We start from the raw sequence: 26,839 nt of genomic DNA, 5'->3' as shown, positions 1-26,839 counted from the left end.
TCCTGCCACGCAGTTTTCTAGACCATCTGTTTCCAGCCTGTACTGGTGGATACAATTACTCCTCCCCTAGTGCAGAACTTGGCATTTTTCAGTGTAGAACTTCATGTGGTTCCTCTTGGCCTGATTCTCCAGCCTGTCAGGGTCCCTCTGAATAGTAGCACAACTATCTGCTGTAATAACCACTCCTCCCTGTTTCATATAATCTGCAAATTTGCTGAGACAGCACTCTAGCACATTATCCAGATGATTAATGATAAAGCCAAACAGTACTGGCCCCTGTATTTAACCCTGGTGTAAAGCACTATAGTGACTGACCTCCAGCTGGTCTTTGTGTCACTGATGACAGCTGTCTGATTCCAGCAGTTGACTTTTCACTCCATCTAACCATCCACTTAGCTAATCCACACTTAGATCAGTTTGTCAGCATGGATATTATGGGAACAATATCTGCCAGAGCACACTGGTAGGAAGAAACGACTTGCATTGTAGGCATTTCCACTAACAACTGATAGATTTAAAAAAAAAAAAAAAAGAAACGTTACTGTGCATTGGAATGACAGCAGGTGCTGCGAGCAAGTCAGAGAGCTCCCGCTGACACTGGCACGCTCATTAAAAGTTTCTAAGACGAAGGCGCAGGGTGGGATACGCTGAAGACGTTTTACACTCCCCCGCCGCACCCCTGGGAGCCGCGATCGGCAGCACGGCCACAACCCGCCGCTGCCTGAGGGGAGCCCTCCGCCGGCGGCCACGCTGCGCTCCGCCAGCCGCCCCCTCAACCAGCAGCCACGCGAACCCGCGGCCCAGCCCGCGACACCTCCTCACAGCCGCACCGCCGAGGGGGAGCGGGGAGGACAGGAGGCGGGGGCAGCCGCACCGCCACGGCAGCCGCCGCCGGCCGTCCGGCCGGGGTCGCGCTCTGCGCCTGCGCCGTCCGGCGCGGCTGTTTCCATAGCAGTGGAAACCAACGAGGCGGGTGCGGCGCGGGGCGGCGCCGTTTGCTGCCTCGGCTCCCCCGCCATGAGCGTGCCGGAGGTGGAGGCGCTCGTCTCCCAGAAGTACGAGATCAAGAGGCGCCTGGGCAAGGGGGTGAGCGCCTCGGGGGCCCTTGGGAGCCTGGGGAGCTGCGCGGCGGGGACCTGCGCTGTAGCGCGGGCACGCCCTCCCGGGCCGGTGCCCAGGCCGGTGGCGGCTTTGTCTTCGGTCTCGCCTCCGGCCCCGGTCCCTGCCTCTGACCGAAACCGCGTCTAGTGTTGGATGTCTCGGAGTGAAGCCAGTTGGAAAAAAAAAAAGAAAAGGGCTTTGTAATGCTTATTAAACCTTTAAAAATCACAAATCGTATTACAAATAACAAATCGATAACTTTCTGGGACTTCTTTTTTTCTTTTTGTTCTTAAAAAAAAACAGTAATTAAAATGTTATGATTGTAGCATATGAAACTGAAAATAGGGCTAAATTTCCCACCAGATTTTTTTTTCTGTACTTTACTGGGAACCATTCCCACTTGCATGTTTTATGCTATACTTTTGTGTTTCCACACAAAGCAATGCTAGTACACATAGTACACCTAGTTTATTAGTGAAATGAGTCTGAGCCTCAAAAAGATTTTCTGTTTGTATCTGTCAAATTCTTTCACATTTACTGTAAATCCACTGTTTAAGGTATAACGCCACATCAAGTAATTTTTTTCACATAAAATTACATATTTTTATGTGAGCCAAAGCTCGTTTCTAGGATCTGTCTTGGTCTCTGAGCCCTTCTTGATTTAGCTGTTTTTCTCTGTTCTGGCAACTCTTTGCCGTTGTTTAGCTGTGTCGACAGCAGTAGTTAACGCATTTCATGTGCAATTACATGGGGGCACTTGAGAGAGGTACATTGTCATCCTTATCCACTAAGACAATGCTTTGTCTGTTCTCATTTTGAAATCAAGATCTTTCCTGTGGCTGTATTTCGTTCCAGGTTTGCCTCTGACTTGAGGTTTGCAGCCATACTGTTAGTGCTTATCAGCTTTCTCCCTCTGACTGAATGTAATATATCTTAATGTGCTATGTTCTTTGAACAAAATTGGCATTATTCTTTCATCTGAAAAATTAAATTGAGGATTCTATTTGGAAACTGTTTCACAAGCATACAGTGGCGTCCTTAAAGGACTTTAGTGTCTTCAGGCCACCACTGACATTATCAAAACTGCTTGTCAAGCTCTTAACTCAGGTAGTGCCAGTCTCCTAAATACTTGCATTTTCTGCCTCTCATACGCAGAAAGCCCTATATGTATTGGCAAGATTCCACAGCTGATGAACTTATATGAGTGCTTAAAAGACTGTTGAAAGGCCCTGAAACAGGTGAGGACTGCCCAGAAAAATAGAGCAGAGAAGTGCAGCAGCAAGGGAGATAAGCTGTTCCTTCATAGTAAGGGAATTTAAACTGTTCATAATCTTTTCAAGTTAAAAGCTGTGTTGTCTACTGAGGGAACAGGAAATTTATCTTGAGTTTTCCCTATTCTAGATGACTGTTTTAACTAGTATGATACTTGCAAATGGTGATTACTCAGTTTACCTTATGGTACAGATCCATTTTCATAGAATCATAGAATATCCCGAGTTGGAAGGGACCCATAAGGATCATCGAGGCCAACTCCTGGCACCACACAGGTCTACCCAAAACTTCAGACCATGTGATTAAGTGTACAGTCCAAATGCTTCTTAAACTCCGACAGGCTTGGTGCAGTGACTACTTCCCTGAGGAGCCTGTTCCAGTGTGCAACAACCCTCTCAGTGAAGAACCTCTTCCTGATGTCTAGCCTAAACCTCCCCTGCCTCAGCTTGACACCATTCCCTCGGGTCCTATTACTGGTGACTAAAGAGAATAGATTGGTGCCTTCCCCTCCACTCCCCCTCGTGAGGAAGCTGTAGACCACGATGAGGTGTCCCCTCAGCCTCCTCTTTTCCAGGCTGAACAGGCCAAGTGACCTCAGTTACTCCTCATACATCTTCCCCTTTACGCCCTTCACCATCTCTTTTTTTTTTTTTTTTTTTTTATTTTGGGGTCATAGATTTGAATCTTAAGTTTCCACATTCTAGGGAATGCCTTATGTCTGCACATCAGGGTCATTTGTCACTCAGTTGCCCAGTTAATGTTTAAATATCTTTACAAAGTAAAATAGCTCCAGTATATGATAGTGAGTGATTTTTGTACTTAAATACTCAGTTAGTGACATCAAGGCAGACTTCCAAGAATATTTGTGGTCCTGCAATATGGGTTCAGGTCCTTGGCTATGCATCATGAAGTGCAAGCCATTGGAGTATATGTACATCAAATCAGTGTTTTAGTACTAGGTTGTTGGCGATTGTGTTGTCTTTTTTTTTTTCCATTTCATTTTCAGGAGAGGATGTGTTGTTCAGGATCTTAAGCAGACAAACCTATCTGTATGAGCGATAGATGTCTATTTCTGGTCACATCAGCTATGTAATTGGAAATATCCTTTCTCTCTGTTTTCTTATATTATTTTAACTTCATTTTACTATATTCTTTAGATTTCTCTCCTTTTGCGTGGTTTCTGAGAATAGGAAGTTCAACTGTTTTAGGAAAGACATTCTTAATATGGCAAGCCTGTGTTTTGCAGCAGAAGTTCTATTAATTGATAGGGCAGTTTAGGATTAGTCATGGCAGTGCTGAAACAGAACAGCGATAAGTACTTCTGGAAATATAGTGCATGGACACCTGTTTAATACAATACAGCTAATGAGATGTATTGCTATTGTTGTGTGTGTATGTTGATGATGTTTGCTGTATGTCATGGGTCTGATGGTTGAAGATGATTTCTTAACCAATAGACACTAAGAAGATATTTCCCATACAATGAACTTATTCCATAAGTTTTTACCTTGTGGTTGTTTTATAGTCACTAGAGTCATCTTTTTATGCCTTTATTCAAAATCATAACCCAGAAATAGGAAGAACATTCTATTGTGATCTGATCTAGTGATTCCTATGTCATAACAAGGTTTATTTCTTAGAGATGAAAACATTCTCCTTGGAACAGCATGTTGTTGTTGATATTTCAGCATGGGGTGAAGAGGAAACTGTCATGTTAATGGAAGACACATCTGTGGAGACTTTGTCAAATACACTGAAACTATCTCTGGCTCAGGTAGATCCTCAGCCAAAAATAACTAGAGGCCAGGAAGCTGTAAAGGGGGATCATTGTTATATATTTACTCATATACATCTGCTATTGGCTGCTTTGGGGGCCAGGATGCTGGACCTTGTGGTCCTTTGGTCAGACACGATATGGATGTTCGTAGTTCTCATATCAACCAAGTAGTACTTATTGGCCTAGTTTCTCTTTCTTCTAGGTAGCTGGTGATTTGAAGCTCTCTGTTGAGTTCATTCTGCTTCTGTGCTGAAGGTTTGAACTCAGTGTAAGATGTTGTAGTACACTATTCATTTGTCCTTCTTCCTCCCTAGGCTTATGGCATTGTATGGAAAGCAATTGATCGCAGGACAGGGGAAATAGTTGCTGTTAAAAAGATTTTTGATGCCTTCAGGAACAGAACAGATGCTCAGGTGAGGTATCATTCTTATAACATGTCCTGAGGGGATATGGTGGGAATTCATCAATACTTTCAGGATTTATGTCTCCAAAAGATACTAGTTATTTGACAGTTATGTAGTAATATAGTCTACAGCTACAATAGGATAAAAAGGAGCAATAAATGTCAGGCTTTGTATATCTTAATATCTACAGACTACTTTTTGATGTCACTGAGGAAAAAGTGTCTTTATAGGCATGCACAATTTGATTCTCCCTAGTCTAGAGCACACTTGTGACTCTCTAGGGAGCAAACAGTTTTTTCCAAGCCTGCCTACCACATGGAGTTTCCATTTACCGTAGAAATGAGAATGGGTTTAACTCTCTCATTGGAAGTCCATACTCTCTTTTGTCATTCTGTTGATATGATAATAAATGTTTTTTGTTTATTTCTAGAGAACATTTCGAGAGATTATGTTCCTACGGGTAAGGTCCATTTTTTCCTCCTACTCTTTGATTTTTAATTATCTCTGTTCACATATTTTCTTCCCATCCTTTTTCAAAATGATCATCATTGACATTTCTTTTCACTTCTTTTCTGCAATGTCTTGACAAGGAGTCTTTGCATGACTGGGCAAAAGCACTGGAATGAAATGGAGAGTTGGTCTTGTTTTTCCCTTTAGACATGCCCTGCTTTTTCACCGTTTTTTAGCCATATACCTTCTCTGTGATCAGCATATAGATTTGCACTTTCTGTCGCTTCTTCCTTCCTTGTGACGGAAAGTATTTTTCTTAAATTTTAAATGCCACTACTCAGAGATGGGGCTGGGGCATGTAAGAAGATTACATGCCAAAATGTTTTTCCTCCATCACATGGAAAGAACACATCACATTGCCTGGAGCATCTTCCCTATAAGGAAAGACTGAGAGACCTGGATCTGTTCAGCCTTGAGAAGAGAAGACTGAGAGGGGATCTTATCAATGTTTACAAATATCTTAAGTGTGTGAGACAGTGGGATTCGGCCAACCTCTTTTCAGTGGTTTGTGGGGATAGGGCAAGGGGCAATGGTCAAAAAATGGAGCACAGGAAGTTCTGCACCAACATGCGAAAGAACTTCTTCACGGTGAGGGTGACGGAGCACTGGAACAGGCTGCCTGGGGAGGTTGTGGAGTCTCCTTCTCTGGAGATATTCAAGGCCCATCTGGACGCCTACCTGGGCAACCCACTCTAGGGAACCTGCTTTGGCAGGTGGGTTGGACCTGATGATCTCTTGAGGTCCCTTCCAACCCCTAAAATTCTGTCGTTCTGTGATTCCGTGATTCTGTGTGAAAGAAACTTGACCACTTGAAGTAATCAAAACAAAACTAAAAATGTAAGTTCTGTATGAAATTACTTACAGCTGCTCATGTTTGAATATAGTTAACCACACGCTGGGCCTAATTACCTTAGCAATGGCATTAAAATTACTTGTCCATTCCTCCATAAACTTACCATGTAGAAACATCAATGTTTTGGAATAGCGATAATGTTGTTAAAATATGATTAGCTAAAGACACAGACAAGGCAGGGCTCATAGGCTGTTTCCTATGACTGTCGAGTTTTAGTATGAAAGATATGAGATTTTTAAGTTTCCAATTATTCTTTAAGCCTGAATTAAAAGCAACAGTCAAGAGCTACAAACATGTGAGAATAGTTTCTGAGAGGTTGATTCTGAGTTAGATCATCTCTGAAAGTGTAGCACTTCTGGAGTAGATGGATGGAGGAAGAGCTGTGAAAAGAAATAGGAGGTTATCTCTCCTGAAGGAAAGACCAAGACGTTTTGGGAGAAGGTGGTTAATGTGCCATTAAGCCCGTACTTTCATGGCTTTTGGTTCTCAATAGTCTTAAGAATTTTAGTTTACACCTACTCTTTTTGAAGGTTTTTTAAGCTCTAACTTAAAATTCAGGACTGAGAAATCAGAGGGTGAAAGTTGTAAAAAATATTCTTTCATTGGTAACTGGATGTTTTTCTTATATTGCTTGCCTCAGCAAATTCCTTCCTGTACATATTGATTCCTTAGTTTCATCTGTATGTTTATCATAAAGACATTTGATGCACTTGATGAAGTTCATTATATTTGAGAAACGTTGATTCACAATCTGGGCATTTTGATGATTCTTTTCTGAGTGATAAGTAGTATTTTCTACAAAGGGTAGCTCATGAAAATATTGGCATATTGTGAAGTGTTCACAGTGTCTCTAGCTGTGAAGAGGTGTTAGCTATAGGAAAAAAGCTGTTAAGGTTGAGGACAAAGTAAATGGTCTTGACAGTATTGTCAATCTGCAAATGTGAGGACAGAATTCATCCCCAGTTTAATATACTTGTATTTCTGTATCTCTGAGTATGGTGGCTGTCTGATCTCCCATTGCAATCAGTTCAATTACTGCAGTCTATATAGTGCTTCAGCCTGCCTTCAAATAAACCCTTTCTGGTTGGTTGGGATTTTTAATTATGAATGGTGATGGCACCTCTGTTAAATTTGCACTACCACAATAATTCTTTACCTTCAGTAGGAAATATAAGATGCATAATGTTGACTAGATTTTATCCATACATGCTGTAGAGGGATTTTTAGTACTAATTTATATATCATACAGAGTTTTAGACTGATTGGTTTCATACTGGAGCAAGCTTAAATAAATTTTCAGTATTTCAGTAGAAGCATAATGAAGGAAATAACATGTTAATGTTTGTGCTAGAGAATATTACAAAATGAAATAAATTATACTACTTTTGGTGATTCACAAGAAAGACACTTGATTTTGACAGTTGGGTCTCTTCCCTCTGCAGGAATTTGGAGAACATCCAAATATCATCAAGCTGCTTGATGTTATCCGTGCTCAGAATGACAAAGACATCTACCTCATCTTTGAGTCCATGGGTGAGACTTAGTGTTGTGTCAGCCATTTAAATGCATCCTGTCTTATGAGTTATCTTTGTTCCTGCCTGTGGTAGTAATGTGTTAATGATTAACATGAATATTCATGTAAGTAGACTTGTAAGTTGGAGCAATACAGGTTTTTTGTGTATACCTGTTGTGATTAGATGGGAATAGCTGTGAACCTTTGAAGGGAATGAGAGAACTGGCTGGTTGAGATGGAAGAAGGAAGGCAGCGAGCAACTGATTAGAAGGCTTACAGAGACAGAAGAGATAATAGAATAGAATATAGAAGAGACTACATGCAGTTTTACTGTAAGAAAATTATGCAATAATGGAACAATTACTGTAGCATAAGCAGCAAGTTGAACTGACAATACAGAGAGACTGCAGTCGCTGACTCATACTGATTCCAGTCCCTAGTGAGGTTCCTTGGGGCTCCATTTTAGGGCCAATTCTCTTTAATGTTTTCATAAATGACTTGGGTGCTGGACTCGAAGGTATACTAAGTTTGTGGACAACACTAAATTAGGAAGAGCTGTTAACTCCATTGAGGGTAAAGAGGCCTTGCGGGGAGATCTTGACAAATTAAAGATCTGGGCAATCACCAACTGCATGAAGTTCAACAAGAGTTAAGTGTCAGATTCTGCACCTGGATATATGTACAGACTGAGGGATGATAAGCCTGGAGAGCAACCCCATGGAAAGCAATCTGGGCGTTCTGGTTGACAGCGAGTTGAATATGAGTCAACAGCATGCTCTGGCAGCCAAAGGGGCAACTGTATCGTGAGGTGCATCAGGCACAGCATTACTACACACCCAGTCAAGGGAAGTGATTGTCCCACTCTACTCTGTGCTGGTGCAGCCTCACCTTGATTACTGTGTGCAGTTTTGGAAGAAGGACATAAAGATATAAGAAGGACATAAAACTATTAGAGAGGGTCTAAAGGAGGGCTGCAGAGATGGCGAAGCATCTGGAGGGCAAGATATCTGAGGGGTGGCTGAGGTCATTTGGTTTGTTCAGCCTACAGAAGAGGAGACTGGGGAGCAACCTCATCGTGGTCTACAGTTTCATCGTGAGGGGGAGTTGAGGGGATGACCAGTTTATAGGACTGGAAGGAACAGCATGAGGCTGCATCAGGGGAGATTCGGGTTGGATATTAGGAAAAGTTTCTTCACTGAGAGGGTGTTTGGGCACTAGAACAGGCTCTCTAGGGACATCCAGTGTAAGAACATTTAGACAATGCTCTGAGACAGGTGGTTTGATTTTTGGGTGGTCCCATGTGGAACCAGGAGTTGGACTCGATGATCCTTGTGGGTCCTTTCCAACTCAGGAGATTCTATGATTCTGTGACTCTGTTGCAGTACTATCAGTCATTAAAGTGTTAACTTCCACTGAGAATGCACTTGGAAAGTTACAGTTTGTACAATGGTCTGTTCTGGCCTTGTTTTGAGGAACATATTCGTAACTTGATAATCCTTTACTGATGTGTATTACAGAGACAGATTTACATGCTGTGATTAAGAAGGGAAATTTACTGAAAGACATCCACAAGTGTTACATTCTCTACCAACTTCTGAAAGCAACTAAATTCATCCACTCAGGAAATGTTATTCACAGAGATCAGAAGGTATATTTCAGTCACTAGTCTTTATCCTTCACTCAAGTTTTGTGTTAAACACTAAATGGAAAAGTATGAAAAGAATGAGACTAGTATAAGAACCTTGATAATAACCTTCTGCAATTCAGAGAGTAAAGAGCTTATTAATTTTGCTTTGTTCAATTCAGCCTTCAAATATCTTGCTGGATGCAGACTGCTTTGTAAAACTTTGTGATTTTGGACTGGCCCGTTCTCTGTGTCACATGAATGAGGATCAAGGCAACCCTGCCTTAACAGAGTATGTGGCAACACGCTGGTACCGAGCCCCTGAGATCTTACTTTCCTCTCGGAGGTAACTGCTTGTTATGAGTAAAGGGATGGGATTGTATAATTTCTTCACTGCTGGGAAAAGTAATTGACTGGGAAGTCTTAAATCTTTTAATTTCAGATGTCACCAGATGCAATGTCTTGTCACAGGTTCATTTCCTCAGCATGCATTTAAACTTCTGTTCTGCAACAGAAAAATCTCTCATTTCATGTACATTTCCTCCCTGGCTTCTTAGATTGCCAACTTACCTACATTATCAGCTCATCTGTTTGTTGTCCTTTTTCCCACCAGACTTATTCTTTATCCCCTTAAATCTGCATCTTTACAAAATTTTGAGTACTTCAGTCCTCTTTTTCCGAATTTTTCTTTAAGGACCCCAGGAAGCAGGTTTTTCGTCTTCATTTTGTTGCTCCTTTTCAAGCACTGCTTTTCTTTTCCCTGCCAATGGAGTTGAAAGTTTTAGCCTATTCCACTTTTCCCTAAAGAGGATTTTCCCTAGAGTATTGCTGATACTTCTCTATTGTTGTAGGTTTTTGTTTGTTTGTTTGTTTGTTTTTGAGGGGGAGTGTGGGTGGTTGGGGAAGGTTTTTTTCGGTTTTTGAGTTTTTGCTTGTTCATACTGTCTTTTATGTTTGGTTGCTCACTTGCTTAAGGAACTCTGCAGCTTCTGCTCTCCTTCTAGGACTAGGGAAAGAAACTTGAAGTGAAAAGAAGCTTGTCTCAGCTGTAACAGCTAATACGGCAAGAAGACTGCAGATATAATTTCTATCAATTTCCAATGAGGGTGATGCATAGCTAGCTGAGGGAAATTGAAATTATTAATCTTTTGCTTTCATTGTAGATGCTTCATTTGGGATGATACCACTCCTTCTCTGCTTGCTGCCGCAATAACAGAAAGGAGAATAACTGTTATGGGATGTTCCCATTCTGTTATGTGATGCATGGGCACACAGCATAACTGTCTTTTTCTTTACAACTCACTGAAGCATATTTAGCCATCAAGCTATGAGAACAGACCTACTATTAACACTTCAGAGTTTCTCATCCCATTTCTAGAAGTGGTATTTAGTCTTCCAGAATTCTTCATACATATTTTGGCTTTGTTGGATGAGTGCATAGTCATCCGCAGTCCAAATGTCTTTTTGAGTTGGCTGATGTAAGCTAGCTTCTGTTTAGCAACTTCTCATTTGAAAGAGCTTTTGCCAGGTTATGTTTCAGGACATTTGAAGGTTATTACTTTCTAGGAAAGAGGTGAGCTGCCTACCTTAAAGGTAGATAAGATGTGAGATATGAATCTGTACATGGACAGTTACTGTAGACCAGTTACTGTATAGTACCTAATTGTCTGTGATATTAGTTTGTGGCTCACTAGCCTGGTCCATCATATGATCTGTAGCATCTAAGTCAGTATCAGGTCTCATATTTCCAGATGAGCATATGTAGTCCAGCATATAGCAGAAAAAAAGAAAAAAAAAAAACACAGAAAAGGTGGGGGGGTGAGCACAGAACAGAGAATCTAAAGTATGTAGGACAGCGTGAGAGAAAATGGTCATCAATTCTGAGTCTTCACTTGGAGAGACGGAGAGTTCGAGAGCAGAAAGGAGTATATAATAAGATGGCATTCAAAAAAGAAGAGCAGACTGCATGGAGCTGAAATCTTGTGTGTGTGTGCAGCTTGGTACAAATACTGCTAGGACATATGAATCTATCTAGTAGGCAAAAAGGTAAGATCATTGCCTTAGGTAAGTTAGCTTTCAGCTTTCATTTTCTTAATGATTTCTGTTTCAGAAATTTCCTCCTTCTGGTGCAGATCTGTGTTTCAGATTATATCTCTGTATAGCTTTTGAGCATGATACAGCCTTTAGACTATTATCCACTCCTCCTCTTTCATGTGGGTGCCAATGATGTAGCCTGATGGGATCCACCTCTGTCAATGGGAGAAATGTTTCTTGGCCTGTAACCTGGCAAGACTGATTGAGAAGGCTTTAAACTAGGATTGATGTGGGAGTACCATTAGGGATACTGTGGTTAAGCCAAGGGATGGTACAGCACTGTTTTAGGGTGGCAAGGTTCATAGGAGCATCTATGCCACTCCAGGGAGCACTGCAAGTTCAGGAACACATCTGAAATGCTTGTATAAGAGTGCACACAGTATCAAGAACAAATGGGATGAACTGGAAACTTTGGACCTTTCGTAGAATTATGATATCATCGGTATTAGTGAGACTTGGTGGGATGAGCCCCATGACTGGAGTGCTGGGATGGAGGGCTATTGGCTGTTCAGGAGGGATAGGCAGGGCAGGCAAGGTGGAGTTCAAAATTTTGGGGGTAAGGAGAAAAAAGGTCAGCAGAGTTGCCACTCTGGACTTTAAGAGAGCAAACATTAAGCTTCTCAGAGAGCTGGTTAGCAGTGTTCCCTGGGAATTGGATTTAGAGAGTCCAGGGGCCCATGAGAGCTGATTGCTCTTCCAGAGCCACCTTTTAAAAGCTCAGGAGCAGGCAATCCCATTGTGCCACAAGTCAAGTAAATGGGGCAGAGACCGGCCTGGCTGAACAGGGAATTCCTTCTGGAACTAGGGAAGAAAAAGAAAATACATGACCTCTGGAAGCAAGGTCTGGCTTCACAGAGAGAGTGCAGAGCTGCAGTTTGCATCTGCAGGGAGAAACCAAGCAAAGCCAAACCTTTCTATGATTCTTAACAGTTGTTTCTAAACAGCAGCTCGTATCTTCACTATTGATCGTGTGAAATGTATATATTCCCTTATCCTAGTATTCACTTTTAATATAGTTCCTTTTCTGGTTTTATAGAATAGACTTTTAATATGGTAAGTCTTTTTTCTGTTTTGCTCTTGCCACTTTCATAATTCACCAGTGTCATTCACTTTATAATCAAAACCTGTGAGCATTCATACTCAAGGAGTAATCAAGCTTATTTTTCTAGCAAAATAAGGTAATGTAGATGATATGAATACCAGGTACTGGAAAAATAAACCTAACTCTGTTCTTTTATTTGTAGCTACACTAAAGGGGTAGATATGTGGAGCATTGGCTGTATTCTGGGGGAACTGCTACTTGGGAAACCTCTTTTTCCTGGAACATCAACAGTGAATCAAATAGAGCAGATCTTGCGGGTCATTCCTGCCCCATCCCGAGAAGGTAAGACTCTTCTATGGAGAAAGTTATGTAGAGAAGAGATAAAAAGAGTGAAAGCAAGCAGCCCGGCTGGATCAGGAAGAATATATCTGTTGTAGGTTATTCTAACATCTTCCCAAGGAAGCTGAAGATTATCTGTGAAATGTTATTGTTAGAGGAAAATAGGCCTATACTTGATTAGATGAGAAACAAGAACCAGGCCTTGAAAACATTTTTGAGATTTGTAAGATGATAACAGTTTAAAACGGAGTACCATACTGCAGAGGGACTTCTGTAGTAACAGTAAATTGGACTTTTCGGTCTGGAAATCTAAATACAGAATTGAAAGCTGGAGAAAATATATTTTAAATCCAAAATTGATTATTATTATGATGGTCTTCTATAGCTTCTAGTCTAACAGTCTATACAGGTTACTAACTTTTGCAACATAACATGTTCTGACTGAGCTAACAAATAGTTTTTAGAAAGATAGCTAACTTTATGTTAAGAACATGTTTTGGATAATTCTAATCTAGTTTAAATGTATGTATAGTTTTTCTTGGAGATTTGGTTGCTGTGAATACAATATGGATGAAAATGTATATGAAAACACCAAAACTAAGGTTAGAAGAATAGCCTGCACTAATAACAAAAATGTGAATAGCATTTTAGGACCATTCTCAGCAATATAATTGAAGAGTGTGTTGCTAATGTCGTGACCGGAAGGCTTGCACTCTGATAAGACCACAGGGCAAATGACTCCCCATCAGAAAGTCCTGTATCCTAAACACAGCAAGAAGGTTGTGAGACACATTTCTTTTTTTGCTAGACAAACACGTACAAAATAGACATATGTTCAAAGTATTTCAAATGTGGAAAATTAAACTAATAATAGCAACTTAACCTAAAATCCCACAGCAACTGTTCATTGTAACCAATCAAAAAGAACCCCAGAGGCGCAATGAAGAAACTGATAGCTGGTATCCCTTGTAGTCTGCTTAAAACACAAGTGATTCAGGCCAGATCATCTTGCCTCAGATATCTTGGTGTTTCTAAGTATGTAGGTATAAGAGTACATGCTTATGAAATCTACAAAAAAGTAAGTAGGAAGCATGAAAGAGCATTTGTAAGTCAGTATTCCATCCCCCCTTCCATAGGATTTCCTAATGAGCTTTCTTAGGCTAATTTCTTCTTTCGATGTGTACATGGGCAGAGGCCAGTGGGATGAGGTTCAACGTGGCTAAGTGCGGATTCCTGCACTTTGGTCACACCAACCCCATGCAACACTACAGGCTTGGGGCAGAGTGGCTAGAAAGCTGTGCAGAGGAAAAGGACCTGAGGGTGCTGGTTGATGCTCACCTGAACACAAGCCACCAGTGTGTCCAGGTGGCCAAGGAGGCCAACGGCATCCTGGCTTGTATCAAGAACAGTGTAGCCAGCAGGACCAGGGAGGTGATTGTTCCCCTGTACTCAGCTCTGATGAGGCCGCACCTCGAGTACTGTGCTCAGTTTTGGGCCCCTCACTTCAAGAAAGACATCAAGGCCCTGGGGCATGTCCAGAGAAGGGCTACGAAGCTGGTGAAGGGTCTGGAACACAAGTCCCGTGAGAAGTGGCTGAGGGAACTGGGTTCTTTAGTCTGGAGAAGAGGAGGCTCAGGGGAGACCTTATTGCTCTCTGCAACTGCCTGAAAGGAAGGTGTGGGGAGCTGGGGGTCAGCCTCTTCTTGCAGATAACCAGCGATAGGCCTAGAGGGAATGGCCTGAAGTTGTGCCAGAGGAGGTTTAGGTTGGAAATTAGGAGAAATTTCTTCTCAGAAAGAGTAGTCAGGTATTGGGACGGGTTGCCCAGGGAGCTGGTGGAGTCACCGTCCCTGGGGGTGTTTAGGAAAAGGTGGGACATGGTCTAGCAGGTGATATCAGTGGTGGGGATATGGTTGGACCAGATATCTTGGAGGTCTTTTGCAACCTTAATGATTCTATGATTCTTATGTTAATATCAAATACTTGCTTTCCTTCATAAACTGTATAGCTCTGGTAACCCTAATCTTAGCATTAATGGTATCTTTTCATTATTCCAGATATTTTGGCTATGCAATCAGATTACAGGGCCTCAGTTATTAGCCGCATGAATTCCTGGTAAGCTGGGTATATTAAATATGTCTCAGAAGTCAACAATCTACTGTATAATGTGGACAAAAAAATCACCTGTTGTTCACCTTCCAGAGTTCACCAGTAGAAATGCTTTCTGCTCTCTGCACATTCACCTGACTCTAGGGAGGGGATGTAAAGTTTAAAAAGAAAAGAATGATGAGAAGAGCGATGACATTGTAGTATGGGAGTAACAAAGCAAAAATGAGGTTGGACCTAGATTCGAAGCTATCGTCATGTGTACTTTCTCAAAATAATAATTTTTCCTATCCTGACTTTTTTAGGTATCTAATGTCATTGGTTCACACATGGAAAGCCTGATAATTCTGCTTAAGTAAATTAGTCAGTTATTACATACCTGATTAGTAAAAATTAGGAAACTTAACATTCTTAAGGTCATAGAAAGTTAGTCACTAGTCTCTGAGTACTCTGTACTCATATGTGACATGGGCATCCCTCCTCATCAGGGACTCAGCATTACCAATAGCCCAGCTATGTGTGGTATGAGTTCTCTGACTGCTTACCGATATATCTGTTTTGGGGAGTATAAGGCTCTGGTGGATACCAGTGCACAGTGTACCCTAATACCATCAGGGTATAAAGGCACAGAACCCATCTGGATTTCTGGAGTGACAGTGGGTTCCTAAAAGTTGTCTGTGTTAGAGAAAGTGAGCCTAGCAAGCAAGGAGTGGCCAAAGCATGCTATTGTGGCTGGCCTAGAGGCTCTGTACATTCTTGGTATAGACTACCGCAGGAGAGGCTACTTCAAAGATTCAAAAGGGTACCAGTGTGCTTTTGGTGTAGCTGCTATGGTTACAGAGATTAAACAACTGTCTACAACTGCCTAGCCTCTCAGTGAATCCTGTAACGGGGCTGCTGCATGTCAATGAGCAGGAGGTGTGGAGGTGGGGATGTGAGTAAGCAAGCAAGGGACTTAGCTGCCAACTAGGGTCAACCCAACGCAGTACCTCTGAGCTCTCTTGTTTCTATAAACCTTCTACACACAGTGGAAGAAAACAACTGGAAAACTCCATTCATTCCTAGCTGAAATGCACTTTTTTTTTTTGACAGTCCTACACCTAGATTTTATGCTCCTTTTTTCACCTGAAAATATGGAATACAAATGGCTAGGTTCTGATAGACAGCGCTAGCTAGGTAAAAGAACAAGTGAAATCTTGTTCATGATTTTTTCTGAGCCATTCAATCCAAATCCAAATTCCATGTTGGATCATTTTTCTAAACTAAAAATAATGTTGTCATGGAGTAATAAAATGTTTTAAAATATGAGTAAAAATAATGTTTTAAAACTGATTTTTCAAATGATTCTATGATTCTATGAAATGTATTAAATATTGTCATGTTTGTTATGTTAATAAATATCTTCAGGATTTAAAAAATGCAAAACCAGATTTTTAAACTTAATCTTTTCATTGCAAATGATCTAGAAATATATTTATGTGGTCTTAGGGTTGGATTCATGGAATCAGCATTTCAACTGAAACATGCAAGTTAGGAGTCTGGGCTTCCTGCATTGTCAAAAAAAGAGAAGAAGTACTTCCACAAGACTGATTATTACTCTGTGTTCTGGCATACTGACCTGTATCTCTCTTTCCACTGAAACAAGAGAAAGACTAGTCTTAAAAGTTAGGTAGGCACTTCATGTAGGTTCATAGCTCTGAGAGGGAGGAATCCAAACCTAACCAAAGAGGTAAAAGTCTTTATCATACTCACAGACCTGTGCTTTTGAGTGTTCCAGAATTATGACACACTATTTGTGAGTGAACTCTGGAGACAGGTGTCACCTTGATGTGATTCCCAGAACTGTAATTCATGACTTACCTGTGAGTTAGACACTGGGTTCTTATATCATTTTTTCCTGACTTCTAGGCAACGAGTAACATTTGAAGAGATTTTACCATCCTCTACTCCTTTGCCTGCCTTGGATCTTCTGAAGAAACTTTTAGTATTTAACCCTGATAAACGGCTGACAGCAGAGGAGGCCCTTCAGCATCCTTATGTGAAAAGGTGAGACTAATATAGAATCATAGAACAGTTTGAGTTGGAAGGGACCTTAAAGATCATCTAGATCCAACCTCCCTGCCATGGGCAGGGACACCTCCCACTAGACCAGGTTGCTCAAAGCTCCACCCAGCCAGGCCTTGAATGCTTCCAGGGATGGGGCATCCACAACTTATCTGGGCAACCTGTTCCACTGCCTCACCACCCTCAGAGTAAAGAATTTCGTCCTTACATCTAATCTAAATCCACCCTCCTCTAGTTTACTCCTTGTCCTATCACTCCACTCCTTGACAAAGAGTTCCTCCCCAGCTTTCCTGTAGACCCCCTTTAGGTATTGGAAAGTTGTTATAAGGTCTCCCTGGCACTTTCTCTTCTCCAGGCTGAACTACCCCAACTCTCTCAGCCTGTCTTTGTAAGAGAGGTGCTCCAGACCCCTGATCATCTTTGTGGCCCTCCTCTGAACTCATTCTAATACTTCTGTGCCCTTGTGCTGGGGGCCCTAGTGCTGAATGCAGTACTCCAGATGGGGTCTCACGAGAATAGAGCAGAGGGGAAGAATCACCTCCCTTGACCTGCTGGCCATGCTTCTTTTGATGCAGCCCAGGATACGGTTGGCTTTTTGGGCTGCAAGTGCACATGTATCAATGTGCAGTTTCTGCCGCTGTCTGCTGAAATGGTATAGAGCTGCTTTTGGAACAAGTTTCCTTTATATCCATGGTAGAAAAAAAGACAAAGCTAAATCCTAACTCTCTCTAACCCTATTTAGACAAGAAATCACACTAGATGATCTGACAATCCTTTGTAATACCATATTAAACTGTGGAGCTGTTTTTAGTCTTAGTGACTTTATATTGTGTTGTCATCTTAGGTTTCATTGTCCTGCCAGGGAGCCCTCTTTGGATTATGATGTGATTCTTCCTTTAGGTGATGATATCCAGTTGTCTGTGGCAGAATATCGAAATAAATTGTATGAGGTACGTTCTTCTATTCTATTTTCTGAAATCTCAGTCCTCCAGGTAACCTGTAATTCTTGACACACTTACTGATTTCTGTCATTTTCTTCTATTTCCGTTCCCCTTCCATGCTTACTTATAGGTACAGCTTGGTGCTTCTTATCATACTGTCATAATTTTTTAGAGAAGTGTTTAAATCTAGATTCCCACTGGGAAAAGAAAAGTCTGTAAAGCCTGGTGTCTGAGAAAGACTGTGTTAGAGGAAAATATATTAGGCTGGATCCAACAGCCTAAGAAATGAGGCTGTTGCCACTTGGTGTCCCCAGGTCCAGCCAGTAGAAAGCCTGAAGGTGTTCCCTGTAGGCTCAGGCACACAGAGAATGTAGGCACACTACATATATACATACAGAAATGGACAGCCACACAGGTCACAGACAGACAGACAGAACACTCACACAAACATAGCACCAATAGCCTCATCCTACTCACTTCTCTGGCTGAGCAAAATGGAAGTCCGCTACTGAGAGTATGTGCACACTGGATCCCTACAGCAACTGGTCTCAAACACTGTCTGACCAGTAGCTGTCCTCTGGATCCTAGGCCCCCCAGTTACTGCACTTGAACATATGAGCCCCCGAGACTGCAGTCCTACTCTGATTGCTGGTATAGACCATGCACGCATACCTATACAGCTGCACTGGATTTTCTAGGCCCTTTAGCTGATGTTTCTTGTGCTCTCACACCTAGAGGTACAGAGGTGCTCTCATCCCCTTAGAGACGCACTCACCTCTGTGCTCCCAGACTATTTGAGCCATTCACTGACTAGACTGGCTTGATCTGCTAGCCATCACATCACCACCAAGGGCTGATGGCTCTGCTGAGACAGCTCTGGGAGGGGCCCAGTCAAAGTGTTTGCTTCCCCGGAGTCCTTAATTTGAGTTCCCATTTGCCATTGTGCACCTGTGTTCCTCTCAGTTTGTGCAGATGTATCTTTGGCTGGTGGTTCCTGTGAATTGGCCTGAGTGCAGCTTGGCATGGTATTATTTGGGGTCCCCATCCTGGTTCTCTTTCTGGGCTCCTTTGTGAATTTGCATGTAAGCTTTTATCACATATTTATGTTTATTGCTCAAGAGTAGTCAAGTGCCATTGCATGATGGACCACATACACAGAACAGTCAGGTTTCAGAATTACAGAATCACAGAATATCACATGATGGAAATGACCTGCAGTGAACATTAAGTCCCTGGCTCCACACAAAACCACCGAGAAGTCAAACCATATGTCTCAGAGTGTTGTCCAAATGCTTTTTGAACTCTGTCAGGCTTGGTGCCACAATGGCTTCACTGGGGAGCCTGTTCCAGTGCCCAAAAACTCTCTCAGTGAAGAACCTTTTTCTAATATCTAACTTGAATGTTCCTTGATGTAGCTTCAAGCCATTCCCTCGGGTGCTGTTGCTGGTCACTAGAGAGGAGAGATCAGCGCCCCACCCTCCATTCCCCCATGTGAAGAAACTGTCAACCAGAACACCCAGATCCCTTTCCCTGGGGTTGCTCTCCATCCTCTTGTCCCCAGTTCTGCACATTACAGAACCATTGACAGAGGAGGAGAGGAGGAAGATCAAGTGAAGGATAAGCGTAGCTGATGTGCTAATAATAAAAGACAGCGATATTTTAGTAGCCATATTGTGAATACATTAATGTGGGAAAATAATAGTACTTGAAAAATCAGAAAATAGTGTAATAATCAAGGAAGAAAAAAAGCTGATACAGGACTTTTAGCTGTACAGGGGAGAAAGGAAAGGTAGTATTTTGATGCTATTTGGTAGACATGTTAAGATCAAAAGGAAAATAAAAAGCTGACAGTAATTTGGCAGTGGAGAGGTACATCTTCGGTGAAATAATATGAGTAGATGACATCTGCTTTAAAAAAACAGAGCAAGAGAGAAAAGATGAGAAAGACTTAGAGAAACTTCTGCAGGGAACAGAAGTAACTAAAGTAACTGTTTAAATGTAATGTTTAAAGGAATGAAAGAAGAACAAAATTAAGGTAAATCAGATTTAATTGTAGGACATAATGGACTGAGTTGAATGGTGGTGTGAGGCAGTAGGAGGAGGATAGCAACAGTGAATGCTCTAACAATGGAATAAAAGGAGCAGCAAAAGTGGAAGTAAGTCAAGATTTCAGGATGAGAAATTGTTTTGGGCTTTTTTCCTTTTTTTTCCAGTGAATATTATGTAAATATTATGAGGCAAAGTAGCTGGAAGATGGTGAGAAGAGCAGGAGCTGGAAAGTGAATGTAGTAAAACAGGCATTGGAAAGAATGTCAGTGGGAAGAAAAGATTGAGAAGGAAGCTTAGAGATCAGAAAATCTAAGAATGAGAAACATTGATAAGGGTGACCAGCTTCCCAGGGAGAGAGAAAAAGTGTTACTGCTTCTATGAACAGCAATTAAAATTTTTAAAAAGGAAAAAGAAAGTTGTTTTTTAAAAAAGTTGAATATACTGAACATTTCTTTTAAGGTCTTTAAAGGAAAAAAAATTAAACTCTACTGTGAAAAAGTGTTAGGAGTCATGAGCAGATGACTGAATAAAATGAATACTGAGTATAGGTAGAAAAGATGTTACAAACATCAGTAGATCATTCACAGATAATCTAGGTACAAGGTTAAGAAACAAATTTTGACTAATCCTAACAACAGTGTGCCAAGTTCGGCATGACTGTGATCAGAGGAGGGTGAGAGCAGGTTGTCTGTACCAAGACTCCAAACCTCAGCAAGGATTCTAATGCTAGATAATAGCCATGTAGAGGTAGGTGAGATTATGAACTAACTGCAATGTATGTTCCTCTGACAATTTAAAAATTGACTTGGCAAAATTCTAGAAAGAGATGGTAAGAAACAGCATAGTGTTAACCATTTTTTGCCATATAGATTCTGCCTTTCTCGTAGCTAATGGCAACTTTATGTAGTGGTATTCTCCCTAAAGATGCATTGAAGTTGCCTGTTCACCCTATCCTTTTTCTTAAGGCTTCAGTCCATTCTTTCTTTCCACTAAGAATATTATTTCTATCTTCTTTCCAACCCTAAATTAATTTTAAAATTATAATTGTTACATATCCCATGAAATAAATTATTTGCGTTTTTTTTTTTTTTTTATTCTTCTGCTTTGCTGTGTAGCTGTGTTAAGTCTAACTGACTTTTCCTTTCTGTAGATGATCCTTGAAACAAAAGTAAATAGCCATCCAAAGGACCAAATGCAGAGAGAAAACATTCAACTAAGTCAATCTCAATCCAGGCCATTTCTTCCATATTCCAATTCTGTGACTTTACCCACCAGGAAGAGCCAGAGAGAACCAACACCACCTCTTCTAAAAAATCCACAAATGCGTAGTGGAACTACAACTAGTGTCCAGCCGGAAGTGTCCATCCAGAGTGAAGATTTAGCAAGATCTTTATGTCAGAGATCAAGGATCAATGTGATATACAATCCTATAACACACATTGCTATTCAAAGTAGGTACTACCATCCTGCAATTGGATGCAATCCACCATAATGAGGCATTATTATGGGGAAGAAAGAGGAAAATAGATTGAACGGGGAAAAAGAAACTGAGAGAATTAACAGGGCAAAATGAGAGTGAAACTGTGGAAGGAAAATGACATACGAGCAAAACACTGTTGAATGAGTTTTGAGTGTGTGATGTTCTTTTTAGCTCTTGGCTGCCTCAGTCTTGACTCTTTTCCTTTTCTGTTTTCTCTTCGGTTACTTCTCTGGTGCTGTTTTCTTTTCCCCTGCTCTTTGGAACCGGTTTTGTTTGCAACTTCTTTCTAATTTTATTCTGAATATTTTTGTCCCATTAGTGAGATGAAGTGATGTGGCAGAGGCTGACTCAGTGTTTACGCTCTGTCCCTGCTTCAGTTAGTGTGTTCTGTGTCCTCATGATTTTCCTACTTTCTCTCATGTTTTTTCTCCTGCAGGTAATGCAAATTCTGGTGCTGTGATCAGGAACCATTCTGCACCACATCATCAACAGGCAAAAACTTCTAACAACGGAAAACTGGGGAGACAAATCACATGGGCAAATGCAAATGCTCAGCTACTTCCTACAAGTGTACAGAACCTCTGTAATGTAAGTAGCAGTCCTGCACAGAAAACAGATAACTTTTCAGGGACCGAAATGACGTAGACAAAAAATATCTTGATTTGCAGCTTCATAAAGATACTTATATGAGAGGCAAGTCATATTGCTTTGATAGTTACTAAATTACTAACTGTCCATCGGTTAAAATTACTTATGATAAAGATATACATGATAAAGATATATACAATTTCATTGCCTGTATCTAGTGTCAGTCAAATGGTACAGGTCTTGTACTGAATATGTTCCCTTTACTAGAGCACTGAGGAGTGTGCTAACTGATGTTTCTGGAAATAACTGGTCATAACTTACCTCTAATATGCAGTAGATTGAGACAGAAGCTTGAATATTCTAGTCGTCTGTGATGCAATACCTACGTTTCCAGTGTTATGTCTACTAATGAAGTTTACAACCCTCAGCTAAGTTCTGTACAAAAGGCAGCGTGTTGAGAGGAAGACCATGTAATGACCAGGAAACATCAAGGAAAGAGATGTGTCTTAAACCTTACATCTCCAACATATATAATGCTGATCTTCAGCTAGTCTGGGTTTATAAACACAAACTTTCCCCTGGAATTTTAAGTCTAACCGCAGTCTTTCAAATGAAGCCATTGTCATCTCTGACTTGAGTAAGAGCATTTCAGTGCCTACAGGTTCATGCAGGAGTTCCGTGAATGACCGTTGAACTTAAATACAGGATTTAGGTACTTTAGAGAACACGAAGTAATGCAGCCTTTTGTAATACTAGTTTTCTGCCTCATAAGCAGGATTTTTTTTAATAATCAGCAATGTGTACTGGCAGCCAAGAGGGCAAACTGTATTTTGGGGTGCATTAAACGTAGCATAGCCAGCCATCCAGAAGAGGCAATTCTCCCACTATACTTGGCATTGATGCAGCCTCACCTTGAATATTGTGTACAGTTCTGGGCTCCACAATATACAAAAGCTATTAAGATACTTGAAAGCGTCCAGAGGAGGGCAACAAAACCAGTAAAAGGGCTGGAAGGCATGTCCTGTGAGGACACTCGGGTTGTCTAGTCTGGAGAAAAGAAGGCTAAGAGGTGACTTCATTGCTCTCTACAACTTCCTGAGCAGGAGAAATGGAAAGGGAGGTATAGGTTTCTTCTCCCTGGTAACCAATGATAGAATGCAAGGGAACAGCACAAAAGTGCACCAGTGGACGTTCAGACTGGATATTAAGAAAAATTAACCACCATGAGGGTGGCCAAACACTGGAGCAGACTTTCTGGAGAGGTGGTTAACATGCCAGTCTGTGTTCAAGAGGCATTTGGATAATGCCCTCTCTAATCATAGGATCATAGACCACCTTGGGTTGGAAGGAACCTTAAAGATCATCTAGTTCCAACCCCCCTGCCATGGGCAGGAATGCCACAGTAGGTGGTAGATCAGATTGCCCAGGGCCTCATCCAGCCTGGTCTTGAACACCTCCAGGGCTGGAGCATCCACAGCTTCTCTGGGCAGCCTGTTCCAGTGCCTCACCACCCTCTGAATGAAAAATTTCCTCCTAACATCCAACCTAAATGTCCTCTCTAGTAGTTTAAAACCATTCCCTCTTGCTCTGTCATTGTCTTACCGAGCAAAAAGTTGCTCTCCATCTTTTTTATAAGCCCCCTCTAAGTATTGAAAAGCTGCAATAAGGTCACCTTGGAGCCTTCTCTTCTTCACGCTGAACATCCCCAGCTCTCTCTGCCTTTTTTCACAGGGGAGTAATATGCTTTAACTTCCGGTTATCCCTGAAGTGGTCAGGCGGTTGGACTTGATGATCTTTGAAGGTCCCTTCCAAGTGAACTATTCTATTCCATTCTAAATATTAATCACAATGGATCATAACTATCAGTTAACTGTAATAAAAAAGGTAGAATTTTCTCTGCAAATTCTCTTCCTGTTTCTTTTTCCCATCTTGAATTTTTAACGCAACTTCTTTTGAGATGTGCTAAGATCTATGACCATACTTTCCTTCGCCCTTTTTCTAGAGGACAGTCTAATTTTGACTCCATTCTACTTTCAATTTTATCACTTCAGACAAGTGAGAATTTGAACACCATTTCAAATCACTGCATTGTTCGGGTCATCATCAGCTCCCTTTGACTTCAAGAATCACAGATCAGTTGCTTTTAAATTCTCTTAAATGATGGTGTGTGAAGTCCAGAGCACGTAGGTAGCATACTCCTTTTTTAACCTGATTGACACAGTTGGATATTCCAAATTTAGCTGGAAAATTTGTACTACCTTTGTTACCAACCTAATGGACTGCTGTTGCTTAACAGTGAAGGTTTCAGTCCTGTCCCCTGCTCCTCCCTCTTCTTGCTTCCTTGTGCAAATTCCTATGCTCATTGGGTTCTTAAATGACTCTGTGCCCCTGCTTTTTCTTTCTCCTTGAGCTAGTTGTCTGCTGACAAACTCAAGGAGAGCCTAGCCAACACAAGGTGATCAGAAGTTCATGGCAAAAGAAGATGGAATAAGGCACCACAAATTACCCTTTTTGTGACAGTAAAGATTGGATTATTTATTGTGAGACTTTCTCACATCCCCACAAACAAATACTTGAATATCTACATGCTGGAGTTCCAAACCATTGAAAAGGTATGCTAAGTGCAGTTCAGTTGGATGAAGAGACTTCTGACAGAAATTCTGACAGATGCCACTGTCAAAGAAGAGTCAGGTGGGATCAGCTGCTTTGTATCAGCATACAGTATCATACCTTAAAACAGATTATTTCCCTGAACACAGCTCTGAAAGATCAGAACTATTTCAACCTAGAAACAAGCTGAGGACAATGTTAAGCATCAAGCTTGTTCTTAGTAATAGCATCAATAGGCGATTACTCCCAGGCCTATAGAACTGTATGTAATTCTGCAGTGCAGAGTCTTTAAATTTCAAATTCCCCCCAACAACATGAGTAGCAAATACGAAAGAGTTCTAACCAAGTGAAATACAGCTTGTCTCATCAGTCCCCTAACCCAGCCAGTAACAGCAATCTGTTGTGATTGATATGAAAATATATACGAGTAGTTGCTCAAAGGAGACATGATTTCTACAAAGTTCAATGTAAGTCCGCATGTGCACACTAACAACCTACCTTTCAGCCTTTCTGCCTCGGAATCCCATTCAAAGCTTTCTGTGAATAATAGGGAACTATTTATTCCACATGTGAGGAACAAGTGTGGAACCATTAATTCCACAATGTGAGATTGTGGAGATTGCTGCATGTGCAATTATGTATATAAACAATGTGTTCTGAAGATTCCCTAGGTACTGGTGACTAACTTCATGTTACTGGAAGCACGTAAGAGGGAGAAGATCATGCTACATGTGCCCTGTGCTTTGTATTTGTTCCCTGAGAGGCTAACACTGGCCATTGTCAGAGGCAAGATATTGTGGTGGGCGCTCATCAGCACTGTGGCTAATCATGTGTTAAGTGAATGTTGACTTTTCCGTCTTTCTTGGTCAGCCTCAGCAGGAGCTGAAAAGTTCTGACATTCCAGCTTGCTCTACATTCATTTTACATTTATTTCCAGTATCAAGTCAGGCTCATGAAACTCTTGTTCTCAGCCATTTGACTCCTATAATGGCTGGGGCAACAGCAGTCAGTGCCACACTTAGTGAGAGGAAATGTGGCTTCCAGTTAACTAAAGCAGTTCACTAAGCATAAGCTGCAGTGAAACAGCTGTCCTTTAAAGCTGCAGTAATATATACAGTAATGTATTATGCATTTTAAAGCGTTAATACATGATTAACTTTTCCCCACATGGGCTAATGCCCATAAGCAATTTCCAACTCAGACACTCACCAAGCCATTCGATTGGCAGAAGCCAGGAGGATGTACTGGGAAATGATGAGGATGACCTGTCTTTTGTACATTTATTTAAACCATTCACTACCACTGAAAACAAGATACTAGCCAAGCAGACCTTTGAACTTTTGCTCCAGTGCTCCAATGCTGCTAACTCATTCCTGATACACCCATTTTAAAACCCTTCTCCCTCACATCATTCTTGCCACCCTGTTCTTAATATTGTGAAACACTCTATTTTGTTTGTTAGTCAATTAACGTTCATGATCTGTTCTATTCCACAGCTGAAGCAAATTCTTTGTTCCTTACTTGTATTTTAGAATGCCGATTACAGATTTCTAACTGTCTTGGTTTTTGTTTCTCACACAGAATCCAAGAAATACTCAGTTTCACAGCAAAGATGTTCGTCCCCTTCTGAAATCCAGTAAAAAGATGTTCCAGGTTACTGCAAATATGGGAGCTGCTGGTGATCCAAAAGCATCAATGGGCAGTTACTCCCAGGCCTATGGAACTATATGTAAATCTGCACTGCAGAGTCTTCCAATATCAAATTCTGCACAACAACATGAGTAGTGAATATGAAGGGTCCTAACCAGGTGGAATACAGCTCATCTCATCAATCCCCTAACTCAGTAACAACAAGTGAGAGCCAAATATAACAGGAATTTTACAGTTACCCCAGGTGAAGAGAAATGCTTTATTCATTGCATGGAACAATGTACCACTTTCCTTTGGACAAACCAACAGGGAAAAGAATCTAATCTCTTTGCCTTACAGTCTTCCCAGACAAGGACACAGAACTATTTGCTCCCCTAATCTGAGAACATTGAATACTGTCAGTTCATATTCCTCATTTTAATTATTGCAAAAAAATTACAGAAAGTTGCAATGTTTTGATGCTTGACTGTCTTTAGATATATTCAGGTTTCTTTAGCAGCTTCGGGTGCACTGCCTAAGTCCAGACTTTTTTTGATCAGAATAAGTAACTAACTGTTTGCTGAAGACCAAGAAGACTGAACAAACCCTTCACAGGTAACATTAAAGCCCTTCATACACTAATTTCTATAGGACTCTTTCAGGGTAAATGAATGAACCTGAATAAACAAAGGTAATGGTGGCCTACTTCAACAAAATCAAGTAGAGAAGTATTTTAAATATATGTGGATTCTGTTAGAATATTGAATACCCTACCTACCATGCATTAATATATTTTGTAAGTGTTGCAATAATAAATTCTTTATATTGCACTAAAGAAAAAAA

The 26,839-nt window shown here is 41.1% G+C and overlaps 1 protein-coding gene across 3 annotated transcripts; it reads left to right on the top strand.

Annotated features, from left to right (window-relative positions):
* Positions 1 to 926: 926 nt before the first annotated feature.
* Positions 927 to 26,839, top strand: MAPK15 (mitogen-activated protein kinase 15). Of its 3 annotated transcripts, XM_080582909.1 has the most exons (13): positions 927 to 1,086; positions 4,465 to 4,563; positions 4,985 to 5,014; positions 7,360 to 7,450; positions 8,948 to 9,078; positions 9,237 to 9,400; positions 12,393 to 12,532; positions 14,587 to 14,644; positions 16,544 to 16,681; positions 17,544 to 17,649; positions 20,840 to 21,140; positions 21,606 to 21,757; positions 25,949 to 26,839. In XM_080582909.1, the coding sequence occupies exons 1-13, from the start codon at positions 1,018 to 1,020 to the stop codon at positions 26,150 to 26,152; spliced, it is 1,683 nt and encodes a 560-aa protein (XP_080439035.1). In that variant the 5' UTR covers positions 927 to 1,017; the 3' UTR covers positions 26,153 to 26,839. The 3 variants fall into 3 exon arrangements, with proteins under 3 accessions (XP_080439035.1, XP_080439036.1, XP_080439037.1); XM_080582910.1 differs by lacking the exon at positions 8,948 to 9,078 and having other exon boundaries at positions 949 to 1,086; XM_080582911.1 differs by lacking the exon at positions 8,948 to 9,078 and having other exon boundaries at positions 978 to 1,055.

Source organism: Anser brachyrhynchus (genome assembly GCF_964034855.1).
Source record: "Anser brachyrhynchus genome assembly, chromosome: 2".
NCBI lineage: Eukaryota > Metazoa > Chordata > Aves > Anseriformes > Anatidae > Anser > Anser brachyrhynchus.
This window is presented reverse-complemented; position numbering and strand designations above follow the sequence as displayed.

Excerpts from the sequence above, each read along its gene's own strand:
- MAPK15 (XM_080582909.1), top strand. The coding sequence starts at position 1,018 with ATGAGCGTGCCGGAGGTGGAGGCGCTCGTCTCCCAGAAGTACGAGATC. Across the intron at positions 14,645-16,543 it reads ATTAGCCGCATGAATTCCTG|GCAACGAGTAACATTTGAAG; the intron begins GTAAGCTGGGTA and ends CCTGACTTCTAG. Across the intron at positions 17,650-20,839 it reads ATCGAAATAAATTGTATGAG|ATGATCCTTGAAACAAAAGT; the intron begins GTACGTTCTTCT and ends TCCTTTCTGTAG.